This window comes from Rhinoderma darwinii, chromosome 3, assembly GCF_050947455.1.
Source record: "Rhinoderma darwinii isolate aRhiDar2 chromosome 3, aRhiDar2.hap1, whole genome shotgun sequence".
Classification (NCBI taxonomy): domain Eukaryota; kingdom Metazoa; phylum Chordata; class Amphibia; order Anura; family Rhinodermatidae; genus Rhinoderma; species Rhinoderma darwinii.
In genome coordinates this window covers 202,821,838-202,845,528 of record NC_134689.1, presented here as the reverse complement: position 1 = coordinate 202,845,528, position 23,691 = coordinate 202,821,838, and the positions used below count along the sequence as shown (strand labels likewise).

The following is a 23,691-nucleotide window of genomic DNA, read 5'->3' as shown; positions in this document are numbered from 1 at the left end:
CCCATTTCACCTAGGGGCACGTGGCTGGACAGACAAATACCAGGCACCTTTAGGTGTGGTAGCTGCAAAGCCTGTGATTTCATTTTTAAAGGTAATAGCTTCACTAGCGTCACCACACAGAAACAATACACTATTCGGGATTATGTCAATTGCAAGACTGCGGGAGTGGTCTACCTAATCACATGTCCATGCCCCCTTAACTATGTGGGAAAAACAGCACGACAATTTCGTCGCCGTATTAGGGAGCATGTTGGAGACATTGTCCATGATAGGGACACCCCAATATCTAAGCATGTGCATGCCAAACACCAAGGCCAGGCAGCATGTTTAAAGTTTCAAGCTATTGAACTTGTTAGACCCCCCAAAAGAGGAGGTGATTGGGATAACCTGATTTTACGCAAAGAAGCACAATGGATCCACAGACTGGAATGCATACATCCAGCAGGTTTAAATGAGCAGACTAATTATACATGTTTTATTTAACACTCCGTATGGACGACCTATCTCCCTTGGGTTGCCCAGGGGGTGGGTGAGTTCATTTTTGCCCAACACATGTAGGTTTGAGATGGCCCTATTGGTCTGCCGTTTTTTAACGGCGATCGTCTCTCGGTCCCCCATGTCATGAGGGATCGTATTTCCTTCCACCCTACATGTGATTAATTACAATTTTAGTTGCTTTGTGAGGTAGCCTACTTGCGGTGTTTAACTGTCCCGCGAGATTTACTTACAATCCATTATCGTGTAGCGCTTACCTTCTCCTATTTTGGCAGTCTGGGCGAATTGTCCCTGACTTCTACTGCGCCTGCGCGTGCGGTTTGATGCGGCCGATGATGACCCCTGGTTGTCAGCTGACGGCGGGGGGTCACATGGGCAGGTGTCACTAATCGTGAGGGTGTGGGGATTGGTCAGTTCATGTTTGCCGCTAGAATACGAGGGGTGGAGTTTAGCGTTTATAGTAACGTAGCGCCTGCAATGAAGTATGCCGTTGACATCAATACGTGCATCTTTGCCGTGACGCACAGCAGAATATCTGCTGTTAAAGGATTCTATCGCTGGTGTGAAGGCCAGAGTTACCATTATACGGACCCCTGAGGATGAGTACCTGAAACGCGTAGGGTCGTTGTTCTATTTATGGAATGTTTGCATTGGGGATAGTCATATCGTGTTACACCCAGCACTAGGAGACCCGATCTATTCGGACGCCTGTGCTTTATTTTGGGATTGTACTACTGATGTGCCCTGGATATATGCTGTTTCCAGACATAATATTGTTATAAACACCGAGTTAGATGTATCACAATGACTCAGTGTTTTTTGTTTAATACGTTTTTTAACAATCACGGTGGGGCTTATGTCACAGTGGTGTGTTACCCCTGTTTTTAACTAGTTACTAATTAAAAGGTATTTTTTACTTTATTGTTACTTCAGTGAACTATATAATTTTCTCATATTGTGGGAGCACAATTAGATTTCTATCAAACTAGACAGTGAAATTACATCATACTGTATGAGGAATTTGTGTGGACATTATACTGTATGGGGGCATCTGTATGGGTAATTTGTGTGGGCATTATACTGTATGGGGGCATCTGTATGGGCATTAAACTGTATGGGGCAGCAATGGGAGCATTATATTGTATGGGGCATCTGTGGGCATTATACTGTATGGGGCAGCTATGGGGGGCATTATGCTGTATGGGGCAGCTATCGGACATTATACTGTAAGGGTGTGGGCATTATACTTATGAGGGCATCTGTGTTGACTTTATACTGCATGGGTGCATATATTGTGGCATTATACTGCATGGGGGCAGCTATGGGGCATTATATAGTGTCAGGGCAGCTATTTGCCATTATGCTGTGTGGGAGGCACAATAGGCAATTAAACTGTGTGGGGGGCAGCTATAGGGGCATTATACTGTGTGTGGGGTTCTATGGGGGCATTATACTGTGGGGAGGCACTATGGGAGCATGATACTGTGTGGGCTGAACCGGGTGTGTATTGGCAGAGATTGGGTGGGGTTAGAGGCGTATATAAGCAGGGAAAAAATTAGCAAAACTTGAAATTTTGGAGGTATACCTAAAATCATATTCCTTTGCTCCACCATATCACTGACCATATCATAAACATATTTAATGTTGAAGTCTGCTCTGCCTCCTAGTGTCTTTTTTTATGTTAGATTTCAAATTTATTAAATTGTGGGCTGCTCTGTCTCTTAGTGACCTACACAAACGTGGGGCCACGCTCGAGGGGATCTCGGAAACCGGACAACCGACAATCACAGGGTGAAACAGACGACCCAGGACTGCCCACTGAAGGAGCCTGATCACCTCCACAATAACACGGTAAGTCAGTTGATTTTATAAATCTTCAACTTATCTGTGTTAGTGGACGGTCTTGTGGGAATCTGTAGAACCCTGGTCGATTGCCTGCATTAGCTCAGGCGACATCGCCACTGTGTGGTCACGTACCCGTAAGAAATTAGTCGCGCCCGACTAACCATCCTCTGGGTAATTAGGGAGTAGATAGACAATATAACCTGTCTTATACAGGGGCACGCGGGCAGAATACATGTGCGATAAGTCATGGGTAGTATTATAACCTGTCTTATACAGGCGCACGCGGGGAGTAAACACTGATAAGTCGTGGGACAGGCGCACGTGGGGTGTATATAAAACACTGATAAGTCATGGGACAGGTGCACGCGGGGTGTGTAACGCACTGATAAGTCGTGTGATAAGTCGTAGGTAATATGTTGGCCAGACCATGGTGAAACCGGTCACCAGAGAGTTGCAGACCCAAAGTTGTTATATAAATTACGTGAAGGATATAGAAGGTTAGAATGGATGGTTTACAGTCCATATTCAAATCCTCAGGATCACCCGTACCCGGACGATCCTATTCGTATGATTTGGTGAAGCGAGGGGAAGGGAAACAGAAGAAATTGATGGAAGTGTGCGCAATGCATAAGGGAGGGCGGCTACAAGCCGGAGACTGGGCAAAAGGTATTCGAGAGAGCAAAGGGAAGTTTGAAATAAGAACGGCATTGTATGTTATATGTATTAGAAACCACAGGACCAGCCGCCGCCCTGTAATGGCGGCAGTCCCTCATGTTGGGTGTGTCATCATTGTGGGCAGCAAAACCCCCCTCACAGCTGAGCAATGTGCTTCCTGTGGGAGAGGCTGCCCCCCACCCCCTGATGAGGTCATGCCCGGCCCAATCAAATCAGTATGAAATGATAGCCTTGTTAATTTTGTCATTTCCCTCAGTAAAGAGCTGACAGTAACACATGCTGAAGTGTTTTCTTCTATTCTAGATTCTGTCCCAGGGGTGCAGGACGCTGTGCACTGGTGAAAAGACACGTCATCATAATATAGAGATAGTGGCCGACAGATTGTATACAGTTACAGATTGTGTGTTTGATGTTTTGAACGTAGATAATTCCTATACAATAGTGTGATGAATAATTGCAGATACGTACGTTCTCTTGTGTTGTTGTACAGATGTGTGACTCTTGGAGGTTGATTGTATGGGAGAATTTTTGCCGGCATTGAAATTGTTAAGATTGTGAGAACAGAAGCTGTGAGGAGTGAGTGCGTGACCCCCTCCTGTACAATGCGATGACTGATATTGATTATATGGAGGAGGGGGGCTATATGATGTGTGAAGTCTGAAAAGCAGACTGGTATATAGAGCGTGGACTGATGAGACAAGTGATTACAATATTGCACTGATTTTAGATCTATATTGTATGCTCTTATTTTTAACAGCAGTAATGTCTAAAAAAAAATTCTTGGTGTTTTGTGTATGGGGTTAAAATCAGTTTATTTATTTTTTCTGTGTAAAGGAAAGTTTCTTATCTTTGCGCATGCGCTATTGTCCGTAACTTCACCCTGCGAGAAAAATATTACAGACCGCTGGATATGTCTGCAAAAAGATATAACAGTTACGCTGCATATTTATGTGTTATGATGTGATAAGATTTAATGTGTTTTGATGTTAATTCAAATGAATTAAAATACAGATATTGTGAGACACTGGGTCTTGAAAATGTATGTGACCCCACTGTTCCCTATTCTTGTATATAGTTTATTGGTTTGCAGTAATTAATATTACCAGATATATTATTTTCCGTTTTATTGAATAACTAATTACAATTGTTTTGTTTTTGTTTTTACACATGAGGCACGTGCTATAGTGCTTCCCAAATGTTATTTTGGAAAATGTGAGCTGTTTCCCAGGTAAATGGTTGCAAGTCATTTTAAAGATAAAATGTATTTTTGTCAGGGGAAAGTCATTTTTGTTCCAGGCTGTTGTGTATTACAGGGGGCCAAACTAGTGCCCCCCAGATAGAGTGCCCAACCTTATTATGTTGACATGTAGTTTTGAACTCTGCTACATTACTTTCGCAGAGTCCAAAAAGGGGGGAATGGTGAAGGGACTGATCAGGTACAATTTTGGTTTGTTTTGAATGAATGAATTTGGTTCCAGGAGATCCCCCTCCAGCAAATTTACACAAGAGGCCGAGGTCACTCACAGATGAGTCTTTACAGATTTAGGAGGGAAGGAGGTGAAAATTATCTGAACATTGTTAATTTTATGTAAAGATTTTAGTAATTTTCTATTTGTTTTTGTATTAATTAAGTATTTACAGAACCTGATAAAAGTGAGATTCTCACAGTGTTCTGGATTATCAGATGAGTGTGGAGAAGTGTATAACATTTGTTTTTATTTTTGAGAATAAAGACGCCACCCCTTTGAAATGTTCTATCTATATGTGACGTGGGTTTTTAATGTAAATTTGTAATGTAGAGATACTTGATCATATACAGTATGTACAAGACAGGATACGAGGCACCAGGTAAATTATCCAGAAACCACTCTTACCTTCTCATTCATCTCAAGGAGCAGAGCTGGAGGTGCTCACTGGATCTTGTAACCTGGCAGAAGGTAAGACGGCCGACATTTACACTGACTCTAGGTACGCTTTTGGCATCGCCCACAATTATGGGCCCATTAGTAGTAGGAACTTTATTGGATCATCGGGTAAACCAATTGAGAGAGCAAGAGATGACAGACCTGACAACAAGAGAATGTGCAGCCAGGTATCAGTAAATTGGCTTGTCCCTGGATACAATAATGCCAACACTAGGTTTGTAGCAGCCTGCATGATATGCGCACGGCATGACATAGGTAAAACAGCAAAGGTACCTGTGAAAAGTGCAGCCCGGCCAGATTACCCGTCCCAGCGACTGCAGAACATACAACTACACGAGGTAGAAGTGTATGCAGGGGCGTATCTAGGGGGGGGGCAGGCGGGGCATGTGCCCCGGGCGCAATGGAAGGGGGGGGGCGCCGAAGAGCAGCTGATCGCTGCTGACAGGCGCCCCGTATGTCGGACACCTGCAGCAGCTTAGGAAGAGCCAGGAAATTAGGGCGTTCTAACTGGACCAGTCCAGTCACCTTACCTGTCACCTGACCTCACGTCAGTGACATGAGGTCAGATGACTCAGGTCAGGGGACAGGTCCACTCCCGTGCTGCAGCCTCCCTGCATCTGCCTCCACTCTGTGCTCTGCGAGAAGCAGAGAGGAAGCTCCGCCCACAGCCCGTCCTGACCTCTCAGCAAGGAGACATGGTGAGTGTCTGTGTGTGTGTGTGTGTGTGTGTGTGTGTGTGTGTAGTGTGAATACAGTATGTGTCTCTGTGTTTGTATGTGTATATGTTACAGTGTGTGTGTGTGTGTGTGTGTGTGTGTGCGTGTGTGTCTCTGTCTGTCTGTGTCTCTGCATGTGTTTGTCTCTTATATCTACTACATTATCAGTACTCAGAAAGTTATCAGTGTGTTATCTGTAGTGTTACATAGGACCGCAGGTAACATCTACTACATTATCTGTACTGTGTAGCAGAGCTGAAATTGTAATTTAGCACAATGTGTTATCTGTGGTGTTACATAGGACTGCAGGGGACACAACTACATTATCAGTACTCAGAGAGTTATCACTATGTGTTATCTGTGGTGTTACATAGGACTGCAGGCAACAGCTACTACATTATCTGTAATCAGAGTTATCACTGTGTTATCTGTGGTGTTACATAGGACTGCAGGTGACATCTACTACATTATCTGTACTCCGGGAGTTATCACTGTGTACATATGTGCCTGTGTGCGTATATATGGGTCTGTTTGTGAATGTGTCTTTGTGCTTGTATATATGTGCCTTTTATGTATTTGTATATGTTCCTGTCTGTGTATTTATCTGCCGGGGTGTGTGTGTGTGTGTGTGTGTGTGTGTGTGTGTGTGTATATGTGTTTGTACGTCTATATATTTACCTGTATGTATGTATTCCAGAATGTGTGTATGTATATTTGCCTGTATGTCTAAATATCTATCTTTTTATAAGTACAGTATATATGTTCTAGTGTGTCCATATATGTGGTTAATTTTTGGTTTGTGTAGGGGGCGGCAATAGAGAGTCATGCACAGGGCGCCATCCAAGCGAAGGCCGGCCCTGGCTGTCACCAACCCTAGTCAGAAGGAACTCTGCCGCTGCCTGCGCCGCATGACCTCCTCGGCTTCTCCGGTAAGTCACACCAGGCAGAGCGGAGAGTGGTAGCGGTAGGCTACCGCTCACCGGTCTGTTCACGGTGTGGCGCTAAGTACAAGGGGTGGGAGTGTGGCGCTATTTAAAACGGCGGAATGTGGCGCTATTTACAAGGGGGGGAGTGTGGCGCTATTTACAAAGGGGCAGCGGGCTGTGTGTGGCACTATCTACAAGGGGGGTGGAGTGTGCCGCTATCTACTAGGGGGGAAGCGGGCTGTGTGTGGCACTATCTAAAAGGGGGGGCTGTGTGTGCCACTATCTACAAGGGGGGCTGTGTGGCGCTATCTACAGGGGGCTGTGTGTGGCCTCTTTAATTTATTTTCTTTTAATTTATTTTTATGTTAATTAAATTATAGAACTATATCGCTTGTAAAACGTAGAAATGCTTTTATACTCGAGTTACATTAAAAAAATTGTGAAAAAAAATTACACCTCATTGATTGGTAGGGAAAGAAAAAATGGCGAGGGGGAAGGAGATGTTGGGAAATAAGTTGTGGGGGGCGCCAATCTGAATCTTTGCCCCGGGTGCAGGAGAACCTAGCTACGCCTCTGGTGTATGACAATGTGCTCGTGTGTGTAGACCTGTTCTCAGGGTGGTCTGAAGCCCGGCCGGTATCTTCCCCACTGCAGACGTTGTGTGTAGTGACAGGGGAACAGTGTTATCCCAAGTATTGAACAGGTGTTTGTACAATGATAAGATGTCAGCAGTTCTCCAGATGTTGTTCCAAAGTTAGTTTGTTTAATAACGATATTCAAAAAGTGTTGTGGGAATATGAAATACTGAGGTTAAGTTTTATGTAAAGTTCTGGACCAGCCTTAGCATTGGAGGCATGCGTCAGTATTATGTTTGTGTAAATGATAACTTCTCAGTGCAGGTAGATTCCCATTTGAAAATATTTTTGTTGTGAAAGGAAAATTTTTAGAGCAGAGAATTCTGTGCAGTGTATATATATATATATATATATATATATACATATATATATATATAAAGAAGTAAAATGAGTTTGCATGTATCACTTCTAGTTATTGCTCAATCTGAAAGTTTAATGTAAAGATGTTATTTGTTAATGTTTTTCTTCAAATTAATTATCTGATTAAGATCAATTACTGATTATGCGATGAAAAGACTGTTCTCCACAGGAAGTCTCCAACTGGAAGCGGAAGGCGTGAGAACCAGATTCTAACAGAATGTGGGCGGATAAAGGAAGGTAAACCGGTAGCACCCAAGGCACTCTTGATGGCACTTGCATTGATGGTGTATGACCTCACATATGCCCCAAGACTGCAAGGATCCATGTGGTAAGATCTAATTGATATGTCGCAGGCTTTACAGCTGACGCTGCCAAATTCTGTTAGAGCTGTTTGATTTGCCTACAGAACAGTCCTGGCAGACCGGGGGCCAACCTTATCATACCCGCCTCCCACAAAGAGAACCGAACTTGAGAGGCTTTCCCAGGTAAAACGAACCAGAGTAGGGGGGGAAAAATTGGTTTGAGACACTTGTCAGATAAACATGTGGAATCTGTGTATATTTCTGTGAATAGGAGCTGTTCCAGGTAATCAGCTGAGAATAAGATATAAATCCTGCTGGAAAGTGTAAACACCAAGTGCAAATACAATGTACCCAGTAATTACACATCATCTAGGTGCCCTGTCCAGTGGAATAGAGAAGTTTTTCTTATATAAAGGTGTTTGACCCAAAACCCAAAACCTGAGGGTGATAGCATGAGATTGGTGATAGCATTATATTATTAATTGAGGCCCTATTGTTTAGATTGTCTGAGGTTTATAATTATAATGTGTGTAAATATGCCGTGGCACTGCAAATTACAATCTGAGGTGTTTTATGTGGAGGTGTGGGGTGAAGGTCACTGGTTGTTGTCACTCATATGTAAGAAGTACATGGCAGCAATGAGAGCCCGGAGGTTATGTTATCTGGGTGTCTTTAGGTTTGGGGAAAATGCTGCCCATGCATGACCAGTTGTGTCTGCAGGGGTAAAAGTCCCATTAGGACAGTAAGTGACAGTGCGACAATTATTACCATTAATAAAAATGTAGACTGGATTAATTATATATATTACAACCAGCAGCGGTTTGTAGATTATACCAAGACAACCATCCTGTATCCTGAGGAGAATAGGGAAAGTTAGGACCACTCCGAAACCTTGGAAGTCCAGGTACAAAGGGGGGTTACTCATAAGGAGTTGCTCGTCTCAAGCTGGTGAAGAAATCCAAAATCCCTACCCGTCTGGTTCGAGTGGTCAGTAGTAGGTTGCTAGGCAAGACTCAGGGATAGAGTAATAATATTTTTAGGGGGGATTGTCAGGGATCATTACCATGTATATTGTTTGCAAAAATATTATCCTTACACATATATATATATATCAGTATATTACAGTATTATGGAACAATGGAGGCTGTATGAGGAACACACCTATGGAAGACACCGCCCCTGGAATGCAAGAGGAGTGTACAGAAGAACTTACAGCTGAATAGAGCCAATGGAGCTTAAGCACGTCCCACCTTCCTACATTTTTTGTAACTCTTTGTTCAATAAAAAGTTAGTTGTCCTTCCTACTTCACTGAGGGAGGATCTGTACCAACATTTGTCTGCTTGGTATAATTCTTCCAAGCATGCGATCAGTTTCCAATTTACAGAGGTGGCTATTCGGTGTAAAAAAACAGGGAAAAGGAAGTTTAACCCTGACACATTTTCCACAATATTTTGTAAGTCCCCTCCTTTACTACAATTATGGCTGTGGATATTTGCGGCTCCGTATTAAAAATGACATGAAAATAAAAGTAAGTGCCTATATATAACAACATATTTTGCAGTGATTGGCTTTTAAAAAATATAAAGCATAAAACTACCTGTTTGGTAATGTAATTCTGTGAATTTTCATCTGTCCTGCATTCCAATGTTTTCGTCTGTGATGATCTAGATTAAAAAGAAAGTTTGCTTTTAATAAGTTACCAAAGAAAAGAAATGTGTACATATTATTCACCATACAACACCCCTTTTAAGGTCCTTTTACACGTCCCGATCCCGGACGGAAAAACGAGCACCGATCGACGGTGCAGCACGTCAATCGGCGCTTGTTGACTCCATTCTCAAGGACCAACGATTGCTAATGTATGGGGATGAGCGATGGTTAATACGATCATTTGTCCCAGTGCATTTGCATCATGTCAGCAGTACATCTTCCTGTTTACACAGCGGGTGTGCTGCTGACTAGCGACCATTTTTATTACCACATTTTTTTGGCTGGAGCGGGGTTTCCTGCTCCAGCCTGCATGGCCGTGAAAAGCCATATTGGTGGTCACTAGGGGGTTAAGATCTCGATACAGCATCGCAATATGGTTAAAGAGGTTGTCCGAGATACCATCATATTTTCAAAAAACCCTTTAATGCATGTAAATTATAAATGTAAATACATTTGTAATATACTTAAGTTTTCCAAAGTGGCCCCGTTTCCAGATCCTGCCATGGGGAACTTGACTGGCGACGTCACTCTCTGCTCTGGCTCTGCCGCTTTGTTGATCTTGAATTCTTTGCCGGGTATACGACACGTCACTTGTGACGTGGTGTATATCGGCTTGTTCTGTTGTAACGCGCATGTGCGGCCCCTGCTGTTATCTTGAGAACAGCAGGGACCGCAAGAACAGCAGTGACAGCGCATGCTCGTTACTGGCTGTGAAGCAGAACAAGCCGATATACACCACATGACAAGCGACGTGTCGTATACCATCCAAGGTCTCTCTGGTACGAGACCATGTGATCGGGATACAACACGACAGTGGAGGAGGCTGAAAACGTGACGTCAGAGCTCATGTGATCAGAAGGAAAAAGCATCCAGAGCGGAGAACAGAAGCAAGATTGCACGGGTAAGTATATTATGCAATTGTAAATATGTGCAATGTGGTTTTAAATGTACAAAAAAAAAAATCTCGGACAACCCCTTTAAGGTCTGCACTTCGACTTGCCATTCCATCCTTAATTTTTTTTCTTTAGGGTATGTTCACACGGCCAAATTTCAGACGTATACGAGGCGTATTATGCCTCGTTTTACGTCTGAAAATACGGCTCCAATGCGTCGGCAAACATCTGCCCATTCATTTGAATGGGTTTGCCGACGTACTGTGCAGACGACCTGTTATTTACGCGTCGTCGTTTGACAGCTGTCAAACGACGACGCGTAAAAATACAGCCTCGTCAAAAGAAGTGCAGGACACTTCTTTGGACGTTTTTGGAGCTGTTTCCTCATAGACTCCAGTGAAAACAGCTCCAAAAACGGACGTAAAAAACGCCGCGAAAACGGCGTGAAAACGCCGCGAAAAATGCGAGTTGGTCAAAAAACGTCTGAAAAGCAGGGTCTGTTTTCCCTTGAAAACAGCTCTGGATTTTCAGACGTTTTTGTTGACTACGTGTGAACATACCCTTAGTATTTCAGATATTTACTTGCTGGTGTGTGAGTCCTGTTGCATAACCCAATTTCAGCACAGCTTAAGCTGCTGGACACATAGCCTCACATTTGTCTCAACAACATTCTGTATAAAGTGGAGTTCATCATTTTCTCAATGGCAGCAATATTCCCAGGTGCTGTGGCAGCAAAAAAATTTAAATTATGACCCCCTCCATCACCATGCTTAAAATTTAGTATGTGGTGTTTGTGGTCATAAAATTTTAGAGTGTATCTGTTGGAATTTGTGCCTATTTAGCCAAAACAGCATTTGTGGGGACAGTCACTGCTGGTGGATGAGAAGGTCTGGCTTGCAATCAGCTTTCTAATTGATCCCAATTAACATTGCCTTTCACTGGAAATAAGGGTCCTAGCCCGAAGCTTGAAAAACATCCCTCCAACAAATTTTACAGTAGGCAATATGCATTCCAGTAGGTAGCGTTTTCCTGGCATCCGCCAAAAGCAAATTTGTCCATCAGATTGCCATATAGTAAAACACGTTTCCACTGCTCCAGAATCCAGTGGCGGCATGCTTTACACCAATTCAGCCGACAATTTACACATGTGATCTTAGGCTTGTGTGCAGCTGCTCAAACAAGGAAACACATTTCATGAAGCTCCTGATGCACATTTCAATTGCTATCAATTTGGTAATAATATATATCACATGTAAAAAAAAACTATGGTGTACTAACTGACATATAATGTTCCTCTTAGCGACTCATCTGCATTATGCAGTTACAGGTATGCATGGAAAATCTACTTTTCACTAAGGACAACACTGCTATTTTACCAATCTAGCATTTTGTTCACATCTGGTAATCCCGTTTTTCTGTTCCATCATCGGAGCAGTAAAATAAAATGCAATGCTGTGATAGATCTGTCACACAACGAACACCTATGTGAAGTAAGGCGGGATTCACACGACAGGGTTTCCCGGCCGGGTGCCGGCCGTTCATAAATCGGCCGGCACCCGGCTGCATTAGGAATAATAGACCCCTAATGGGGCTATTCACACAACCGATTTTTTGACGGGCCGGGAAAACCGGCCGTCAAAAAATGGGACATGCCCTATTTTCGGCCGGGTACCCGGCCGGCCGGCTCCCATAGAAGTCTATGGGGCCGGGTAATACACGGCCATCACCAGAATGTGTCCCGAGTGATGGCCGGGTCTACCGTCGCTCGTGCACTCTCTCCTCCTCACAGCGCAGAGTGCATGTGAGGAGGTGGAGTTGATGCCACTCGGATGAATGGCTACACTGGAGATACTGTGTGGCAGGGCCGGGGTGTACAGCAGGTGGAAGGGAGCGCTGCGCTGGCTCCCTTCCCCTGCTTGTTACGGTTCCCGACCGCTGGCTGTGTTTTTACGGCCAGCGGTCAGGGTCTTTAAAACCCGAGCCATAGACTTTTTACGGCTCGGGTTTTAACTTGCTGCCCGCGCGATCGGGCAGCTGAATGTCGGGTCTCCGGCTGTCAGTGACTGCCGGGGACCCTGAGGAGAGGATAGAAGCAGCTTTCGCTGCTTCTGTCTTCTCCGATGTCTTTTTACACAACGCTCAATGAGCGCTGTGTATAGGAATAGAGACAGCAGCAGCGGCGCTGTCTCTATTCCTCCCGGTGATCATGTGACTGGTCACATGATCGCCGGGTGCCGTTAGTGACAGATGGCTGCAGGGTCTTACTAGACCCAGCACAGCCCAGTTAGTGACAATCGTCACTATGAGAGGGCTGATTTCCCCTGTAACTGGGGCTGCTGTGCAGCTCCAGTTACAGTGGAAAAACATGGTGTAAAAGAAAGAAAAAAAATATTACAAGTTCCAAAAAGGTATTTTTTGACCTTTGAGGGACAGACCATAATAATAAAAAAATAAGTAAAGTGCAAAAAATTCATCCGATTAAAAAAAGGTCAGGGAAAAAAACGGATGCAAATTGGGTCCAAATCGGCCGGTAAAAACGGCAACACGGCCCGAAACGGAATCGGATGCAAACCGGATGCAAACCGGCTGGGAAAATCGGCCAAAAACGATTGTTTTTCTTGTGAAATTCTCGATAAGTTTGATGTGTCACATGACCCTCTTCCCATTGAAAAAACTAAAGTTGGATACAAAATGGCCGACTTCAAAATGGCCACCATGGTCAACACCCAGCTTGAAAAGTTTCCCCCCTCCCATATACTAATGTGCCACAAACAGGACGTTAATATCACCAACCATTCCCATTTTATTTAGGTGTATCCATATAAATGGCCCACCCTGTAGATCTAACTAAAGTAATAACACGCAAACAGTTGTACTGTTCATGTCTTTTTATTGAGTACATTGAGTGAGCCTCCGCAGTGCAGGGAGAAAAGCTAAGTAAACCCTAGAATTTAATAACCTGTAGATCTCCCCTTTAGCAGCAATCACATCCACTAAACATTTCTTGTAGCTGAAAATAAGAATTGTACAACGTTGAGGAGGAATTTTTGACCAATCCTCCATACAAATGTGTTTCAGTTCATCAATATTTTTGGGATGCCTTGTGTGTACAGCCGTCTTCAGGTCATGCCACAGCATCTCAATAGTGTTAAGGTCAGGACTCTGACTTGGCCATTCCAAAACACAAATCTTCTTTTTCAACCATTTCTTAGTTGATTTACTTGTGTGCCTTGGGTCATTGCCTTGTTGCATCACACAACATTTCTTCATCTTAACGAAATGTTATCGGCGCTGTAATGTAGATTACAGCAGTGTTTTTTTATTAAGAAAAACGATCAATTTTGACGGAGCTATGACCTATTTTAGATTTATGCTAACTGGGCGGGTTTTTACTTTTTGACCAAGTGGGCGTTGTGGAGAGAAGTGTATGACGCTGACCAATCAGCGTCATACACTTCTCTCCATTCATTTAGTCAGCACATCTTGATAGATCATGATGTATAGTCACATACTCACACATTAACGTTACTGACGCTGTAAGCTGTCGAGATCACGCTTGCTGTCATTAAGTCCCACACAAACATTACCGAAGTGTCGAGATTGTGAATAGACATCGCTTCCTGGCTGGAAGCGATGTCTATTCACTCTAAAGACACTTCAGTAACGTTAATGTGATCTAGCAAGATCACTATGTGCTGATTAAATGAATGGAGAGAAGTGTATGACGCTGATTGGTCAGCGTCATACACTTCTCTCCACAACACCCACTTAAATCTCGCGAGATCACGGAGCTAAACGAGATTCTGTTTCACTTGCCGGAATCTCACAAAAAAAGAGTCAGAAGTGTCAGGATTCTGAGTACACATGACGTCCAGGCTGAAATGTGTATTCATTATCAGGACACTGTAGTAATGTTAGGGCTTGTGTATGTAGCTGCACATAGTGATATAACTATATCGCTAGTGCAGTATAAATGAATGGAGAGGAGTGCATGATGCCGATTGGTCAGCGTCATGCACTCCTCTGTACAACGCCCACTTGGTCGAAAGTAAAAGTACGCCCACTTGGGCATTAAGAAAGCTCATTAGCATAAACCAAAATCGCTCCTAACGTTGTGAAAAAAAGATGTTTTTTTTTAATAAAAAGCATTACTGTCACCTACATTACAGCACCCATCTCCTTATATAGGAGATAGGGCATTTATAATGTGGTGACAGAGTCTCTTTAACGAGGGTTGTGTGTGTTTTTTTTTTTTTACTTTATTACTACCACCTTAGTAATGGCCGCTTGCTGATTGACAGCATCCATTACTAAGGGGGGCTTAGTGTTAGCCGGTGAAAAGGCTTAAACTAACCCCCAATATTACCCGGGTACCCACCGCCACCAGGGGTACCAAGAAGAGTCAGGAACTGTCAAATTCTCTGCTCTCAGAGCTGGTCTGAGAGGTAGACAAGGGTTAAAATCTTGAGTAGTTTGCTTGCTGTCAATCTCAATTATCCAATTTAGCCTCATATATAACTCCCCTGGTGCTAGACCTCTTTGCCAGAGATTCAATTCCTGTGGCTCATTTGTTCTTTGGCTGCTGTGAGTTGTAACTTTGTTGTCTGACCCCGGCTCCCCTGACCATTCTCTTGTATTACGATTTTGTACCTCATTTGATTTATTGTGTTTTCAACCTCAGACTGCCTGACTTATCTTGTGCTTCACTGCATTGTACTACGTTACCTCTCTGTTATTACCTCTTCTTGTCTGACTACTCTACCTGTCCACTTCCCCTGTCTGCTCCACCTACTAGCAGCTGCCAGGCGAAAGCAAGTTTTGCTTTCACCTGCAGGAGCATTCCTTTTCATCTGCTCCTTCTCAGGTTTTTTGCATGTCCCAAAAAGTGGGATCGCCTTTATCAGGGTGGTAGTTCCGCTGCAGGCAGGGTCCCAGTCTGCAGGGACGTTCTAGGGTGAGTTTGCCACCTGGCAGCCTGACAGGGTCTGTCCTTTTCCCCTACGGGTAAATTTGATCTCTTTACCACTATTAAGGATTTGGCTCTTTTTTCTAGAAAACTACTGTTTAAAAAACATTTTGGTAGAAGGGATTATAGTGCTGCTATGGGTTCCCCGGCAGAGAGACAGGCATTTGATGCCCTTCTATCACTTCTAGAGGAACAGGAGGCTCACACTGATCCCAGACTTCCCATGCATCTGTGCCGCCGCTCCCAACATTTCCCCCCTTTCACTCTATGCCCCTCAGTGGATATTTTTTTCAAACTAGTCAAGAAGGATCTGGAAAGTATTTCCGAGTCTAGGACATCATGCAATCTCAACTATAAGGAGAGGCAGGCTGTTCTGGAACTTAGAAAACTTAGGGATGTTATTATTAAACCAGCTGATAAGGGGGGCAATGTTGTATTATGGCCGGCACAGATGTATGAATGTGAGGCCTTTCGTCAACTAGATATGAGCCATTGTTACCGTAGGTTACCATCGGATCCTACGCTAGCCTTTAAAGCAGAACTAGATAGTTTATTGCAACGTGGTGTGGATTCAAATATTATCAACTCCAAATTAAGAGATGGTCTTTCCGTGGACTTTCCCATTAAGCCCACTTTTTATTTACTGCCTAAAGTGCATAAAAATGTCATCTGCCCTCCCGGGCGCCCAATAGTGTCAGGGATTGGAGGCTTATGTGAGAACATCTGCAGATTCGTGGATTTTTATCTACAGAAATGTGTGGAAACTGTGCCGTCATATATTAGGGATACCACGGATATGTTGCAACGTCTTGATGGGCTGTATCTTGAGGATGACATGCTTCTTGTTACATGTGACGTGGAGTCCCTGTACACATCTATATGCCATGACCACGGGATCCGAGCATCTAGACATTTTTTACAGATGACCAATCATGACCCGGATCTTGTTGAGTTTATTCTATGCCTTCTCGACTTTGCACTAACACACAATTTTTTTGTATTTAAGGACCGTCTCTTCCTACAGCTCCAGGGCACAGCAATGGGGGCCACTTGTGCGCCCTCATATGCTAATTTGTTCTTGGGGCTGTGGGAGTGGGAGACTGTGCAGCAGACTCCGGGTCATGATTCAGTGCTCCTGTGGTCACGGTATATAGATGATATACTATTCATCTGGCAGGGCTCCACGTCTAGCTTGGAATCTTTCCTCAATTCCCTTAATAGGAATGATATCAACATCAAATTGACGTGGCAGTTTAGCTTCACTTGCGTTGACTTTCTGGACATCAGGATTTGCAGAGATAATAGCGGTTTTATTTCTACCGATATTTTCAGAAAAAAAACTTCTACAAATGCCCTCCTCCATGCTACGTCTGCCCACTACCCAAAGGTTACAACATCCATACCCGTGGGCCAGTTTTTGAGGGCAAAGCGTATCTGCTCCAGTGACAGCAACTTTGAGCGTCAAGCTTTGGATCTTACAGCCAGATTCAAGAGTCGTGGGTACAGTCAGAGGGTCATTAAGAAAGGCTATCTAAGAGCTAAAAACTCAACTCGCGATGGACTTCTGGTGAGTAGACCCAAGAGACACAAAATAGATCAGAATGTCAGATTTATCACTACTTTCAACCCTCATTGGACTGAGATTCGTGATATTTTGCAAAAGCACTGGCGGGTCCTTCTCACTGATCGCGACTTGGCAGGGGTCTTACCCAGTTATCCCTCCATTACCTGGAGGCGGTCTAAAAATCTTAAGGACCTTCTGACTGCGAGTCACTATATCCCTAGTGCTCCCCCCAACCCGTTTGGGAGTAGAGGCCCTCCTTGGGGCTCGTATAACTGCGGCCATTGTTCTGCCTGTAAATATATTCTACGTACCTCTAACTTTTATAGCTCAAGTGGTAGGAAAGATTATAAAATTGTCTACCACATCACGTGTAATACCGTGGCTGTGGTGTACTTTGCTACCTGTCCGTGTGGGCTTATTTATGTTGGTATGACTACCAGGCAATTGAAGGTGCGGGTGCTGGAACACGTAAGTAAGATTAAATCGGCACTTACTGTCGTGGACATTGACAAACTCCAGCCTGTTGCCCGGCATTTTCGCGAGTTCCACTCCTGTAATCCAAAGGGTTTTGAGGTACGTGGAATTGACAAGATCTCTTTGGGCTGTAGAGGTGGTGATGTACGTATGGCGTTATTAAGAAAAGAGATGAAGTGGATCACGTTACTTAATACTGTAGCTCCATCTGGCTTAAATGAAGCCACTAGTTTTAGGCCTTTCTTGTAATCTTTTTAACCATGCGTGAATTTTATTTTCTCTAGGGTTTTTTTCTTGTGTTTTATACTTACTTTTGTATATTGCAGTTTATCTTGTCCAGTGAGTGGGTCTACTTCTCTATATGTCTACGAGGATCGCATATGGCCTTTATTGCAAACCAGAAGTGGAGAAGTTATACACATATTGTAATTTTGATGTATTGTGTATTTGTTGTATCATTTCTGCCAATGTGTGTATTTTTCTAAAAAAAACTTTTTTGGAGCGATTGCTGCGTTTTTCAACTAACTATATAAGAATATATTTCCATTTATATATGTATTTTTTATATATATTGTGTAGCACTTTATATCTATTTTTGGTATATTTGATGTTGCAGCATTTTGTACATCCACCAATGTATCTATATGTGTGTATTTTTGCCGATACTGTGGATTCCATTGTATTATTATATTTTGGGTTCCACTTTGTCGGCTTTCCATCTGTTGTATATAGTGGGATATATGGGATGGAGTATATTGATGTACTTTAAACATTTTGATGTATTTTGTTTCATGTATATTTATTTATATATATATATATATATGTATTCACTTGTCACCATTTCATTATCTAATTTTTGTACCATGTACATTTATTCTTATAGGGTGTTTGGGAATTGCCCATTCACATTCATGTATACCACTTTTCACACGATTTATTATATTTATTATGTTATTATTTTATTTAATGCCCTCCCCCCCCTCCTTTTTTACATTTGTTTCACTTTTCTACTGGATCACAGTCCACTTACTTTTTCCTTTTGTGCACAGTCTTGTCATATGTGTTCTTTCTCCCGTCCTATTTTAATTTTATTACTTTTAGTTTCGCGATCCCCGGTATTTTGTGTATTTTTTACATCTTGTTCTATCTACATGTACCCTCTATTGCTAGATTCCGTTGAATGTATTGCATTCTCGTAGTTACTCCCCACTCCTAAACTGCTATTGTGTTAGTCTTGTTTTCTGTTGTCTCCCCTGTGGTGTCCGCACAGACGCTCGGTTGCGCATGCGCAGTGTGGCCTACATCCGGGAGTGCCGCTTAGCGTCTTACGTCGCTATGGTGATCTTTCATCATGCGGCGTCCTCTCCATCTGACGCGCGGCGCGTCCCGTGATGTGGGCGTCACTGGGCGTGTGTTCTGAGCGCCGATTTGCGCTCATCACAGGTGAGCCTAACTTTATGTCCTCTATTTATAACCCTGGAGTACCATTTTAAATTAGCCTCCTGACGAAGCCGGTCTATCGGGCGAAACGCGCGTCGAGGCGCTTGTTCACCCAGATCTTCTGATCCTCCACGCTCTTTCAACATGTCTCAGGGTATGTGTATGTGCTTTTGCTAAACCTATACTGACTTTTGGGCTATATTGTCTAACTATGGCAGCTGCATTTTTCTATAGCTATCTGAGCTACACTATCTCTTGATATACGTCAATAGCTACACTCTTTTCTTGTGCTGACTCTTATTTAGCAGTATACATATATCTATTTAGTTATACTGCGCTGTCTTTATACGTATTATGGTATACATATCGATTTAGCTGCACCCTTTCTGTGCTGGCTCTGACGTTTTATCATTATATGCATGCTGCCACATGTTATCCTGCCCCCCCCTTTTTGTATAGGTTCTGATATTGTACAGGCCACCTTCTCATTTCTATTTGCTACATGTGGGATTTATATTACACACCCCTGGGCTTGTGTTATTATTGGATATTATTTGAGCGTGTGAGTGATTATTAGTATATGGTTGATTCTGTTGGTCATGGTCTTTTCTATCTGACCCTGCTGTATATGTCTCCGTATATGCTGTATTATCTCTCTTTTTCTATTACTGTGTTATTTTGTCATTATATTTAATAAAGATATTCTTTGTGCTTTTTATATTGAGTACAATATTTTTTTAAGGGATATGTCCCATCTGGTTCGTTGTTAGGTTCTATAGCCTGACAGCTTGCGCCAAGTCTGGTTGTCGGTGCGCTTTTTGCTGGACTGGTATTCTTGTCAGTGTTGTTACAGGTACTATCCAGTACCCGACTATCTGTAGTGATGGTCGGGTACTGGGGCGAACGCAGCCTACTATAATTAGGCTGGAAAAGCCCAAAAAGCCCAATATTTGGAAAAAACAATGTGGGGTATATATAGATAGATACATATATACATACACACATATACATTTTTTTTGGAGGACACATGTATTGGGGCTATTGCCCCTGATGTTTTAAGACCTTCGTGACACCCCTGGTTGCTAGTGCTGCATTGTTGGGTCACTTAGGAGACCCTGCGATGAGGCTGCAGGCTATCGGTCATGAGAAGAAGTTTGGGGGGCCCCAAGAGGGACTTTTGCACCGGGGCCCATGAGCCTTTAGCTACGTCCCTGTGAAGTAGAATGGGTCACTGACCCTGAACACTGCTCTGTCTTCTACCACTTCCTCCCCCTCAGAAACAGAGCAGTGCCGTAGCCAATGGCACTGCAGGACTGTCCCATACCCTGTAGCCGTCCTGCAGTCCCATAGCGGTTGGCTACCTGGATTTCCTACATAGGATTTAAATGGGGGCATCATTTGAATTTTCACCTCAGGCAGCAAAAAAACTAGAATCGGCTCTGAGTGAGCCACACTGCAATGAGAGAATGTTCTTTGTCTAAATGCTTCAATAGTATTATTATTCACAGGCATTAGGCAAAGTTATATAAAGATATAGAAAGTAGAGTTGTCACGATACCAGAATTTGGACTTTGATACCAATACTTTGTGTAGTGTTGCGATTTTCGATACCAAAACGATACTTTGCCAACAGTAATAAAAGTTCTTCTATTTTCTGATGTGAGGCACAAGGTGTGATGAATTTTGAATGTGCCTCACATTAATAGTAATTAACCCCATCATGTTTCTCAGTCATAATGGGTTAATGTGTAAGGTACATGATGGGGTTAATCACTATTAGGGGTATGGTCACACGACCTATTTTCAGACGTAATTTAGGCATTTTACGCCTCGAATTACGCCTGAAAAGACGGCTCCATTACGCCTACAAACATCTGCCCATTGCCTGCAGTCGGTTTTACAATGTACTGTTCCTACAAGTATTTTTTTTACGCGTCACTGTCAAAATACGGCGCGTGAAATGACAGCTCGTCAAAAGAAGTGCAGGACACTTCTTGGGACGTTTTTGGAGCCGTTTTCTCATAGACTATTGAAAACAGCTCCAAAAATGGCCATGAAAAACGCGAGCTGCTCAAAAAACGTCTGAAAATCAGGAGCTGTTTTCCCTTGAAAACAGCTCCGTATTTTGAGACGTTTTTGACTTTGCGTGTGAACATACCCTTAATACACATACACATTAATAAGTGAAAGAAAGCCGTTTTTATATTTTATTTTTTTACAGCGTACACATCATAAATGACGCAAAAAATTGGTTGTGTAGGTTATTACGGCTGCGCCAATACCGAATGTGTATATTTTTTGTATTGAAACTTATTTTAATGTTTGTTGTAAAAATGTGTATGTGTATTTTTTTTATTTAACATTACTTTGTTTTAACTTTTTTATTTTTAAACTTTAATGTACTAGCATATATCTATATGCAAGTACGTTAGCCTGTGTACGAATAGTATACAGGCAGTTGTTAGGACATACTTAAGTATGCCCTAACAACAGGAAATATGGTAAGACAGCCCTGGGGTCCTTCAATGGACCCTGGGCTGTCTGCCCATATATGGTATGTCCCTCAAGCGAGCCGTTTAGTCTGCATCCATGGCTGACCTTACTATTGCCTCCTTCAATGTGAAGGGGCTGAATGTTCCTGAAAAGCGCGCGCAAATCCTACATCATCTACACAAGCGTAAGGTACACATTGCATGCTTCCAGGAAACACACTTTAACCCCTTCCCGACATTTGCCGTAAATGTACGTCATGGAAAGCATTGACTTCCCGCAAAATGCCGTATATTTACGGCAAACGGGAAAACAGTTATAAAAAAAAATTAGAAGGTTTTAAAGTAAAGATGGCTGCTGTTCATAACAGCAGGCCATCTGTACACGATGCCCAGGGTGGTGTCGCCTCCCCCCCCAGCATCGGCGATCGCCGCCATTGGCCGGTCAATTCAGACCGGCCAATTGCGGCCGTTTGCGGCTTTAGCCTATTACTGTGCCACAGGGTACAGTGATATGGTGGTGATTGGTGCTGTCTAGGACAGCACCAATCACTACCATCTTCCACGTAAAAAATGGCGGTGATGCCAGCCCCCCGATCGCTACGGTTGCACCGACCGACCAATCGCAGCCCTCATTCCGGTTAGGAACGGTGAGCAGAGCTGGTGTGACCGTCTGTGAAGCCAACTTACCGAATCTGAGGCCTTCTGTGCTGCGATCCTGCTGTGACGTCTTCACACGACTGCTTCCTGCTGCAGAGTGAACCGTAATCATCATCATCTGTGCTGCTGCTGATTTTTTTTTTTAGCAGCAGCAGCACTTGTTTTTTCCTAAACGTCTTATCCCTGTACCCTCCCCCCATCCCCCCTCCCCCTCTTTCCCTTTTTACGTCCTGCGGCTGCGGATCAGTGACCGCCAATTTTTGGCACAGGACTTTCTTTTTTTTTGTATTTTTGCACCTCCCTGTGTGCGCCCTGCGGCCACTGAGTGCTGATCAGTGACCGCCATCACTGATCAGCATCCGTGGTAATTTTTTTTGCCGCAAGTTTTTTTTTTTGGGGGGCCTTTTGTATTACTGCACCTTTTTTTTGCGTGCGCCCTGCGGCTACTGAGTGCTGAGTCTAATAATCAGCCTCAGTGGTAATTTGTTCACGCAGGTTTTTTTTTGGCCTTTTTTTTTTTTATAAAACTGTAAAAAAAAAAAAAAAAAAAGAGTAGCATTAGAGTAGCGGACCGTTTTGTAAAAAAAATATATAGCAGAAGTTATAGCTATATATTTTTTTATACAGTTTGAATAAATTTACATCTTATAGTCAGCGTCCATTTAGTGACGGACATTCAGTCCGTTCACTAAATTTTTGATAGCGTAGCGACAGTTTTAGTATAAATTTATATCTTCTAGTCAGCGTCCGTTTAGTGACGGACATTCAATCCGTTCACTAAATTTTTGATAGCGTAGCGACAGTTTTAGTATAAATTTATATCTTCTAGTCAGCGTCTGTTTAGTGACGGACATTCAGTCCGTTCACTAAATTTTTGATAGCGTAGCGACAGTTTTAGTATAAATTTATATCTTATAGTCAGCGTCCGTGAAGCACTACATACCCCCCTAATAAAAATGTCCCAATCATCCCAAAGGGTCTACTCAGCCGAGGAGGCATACGCCATCCTGGCCTCTGACACTGAATCGGCCAGCGAGGAAGAAGAGGAAATTGCCCCATTCATCTTGACCTCCTCCTCATCATCCTCATCCAGTGATGAGGAACCCCCACAAAGTCGCCCCAGGACATCAGCTCAGGCAACCCCCCAAATTAGTGATATTGTGTGGAACCCACCCCCTGATAATTATGAGCCTCACATTCCGGATTTCACAGGAAGCTCAGGAATTCGGTTAGAGACTGCAGGCCTCACGGAAATTGACTTTTTCAAGGTCTTTTTCTCTGAGGATTTGGTTAATTTAATGGTAACCCAAACAAATTTATACGCCCAGCAATTTTTAGCCCGAAACCCCACTTCATCATTTGCTAAGTGGACCCCCATAGAGGATGCAGAAATGATGACATTTTGGGGCCTTGTTCTACATATGGGCCTAGTAAAAAAGCCAGAGATTAGGCAATACTGGAGTGCAGACATTTTATACAGCACCCCATTATACCGCATGGCAATGACCCGGACACGATTTGAAATCAGTGCCCACCACATGATGACCCCACATACGATCGCCTTTTCAAAAGCAGGCCAGTCATTGATCATTTCTGCACCAAATTTCCTGAAGTG

At 43.2% G+C, this 23,691-nt stretch overlaps 1 protein-coding gene across 2 annotated transcripts in view; it reads right to left on the bottom strand.

Moving 5' to 3' along the window:
• REDIC1 (regulator of DNA class I crossover intermediates 1) overlaps positions 1-23,691 on the bottom strand; it is a 243,801-nt gene that overhangs the window by 133,938 nt on the left and 86,172 nt on the right. For both annotated transcript variants that reach the window (XM_075857251.1, XM_075857250.1), the window contains exon 5: positions 9,478-9,544. In XM_075857251.1, coding sequence (XP_075713366.1) covers positions 9,478-9,544 — 67 coding nt within the window. The remainder of the gene's footprint in view (positions 1-9,477; positions 9,545-23,691) is intronic.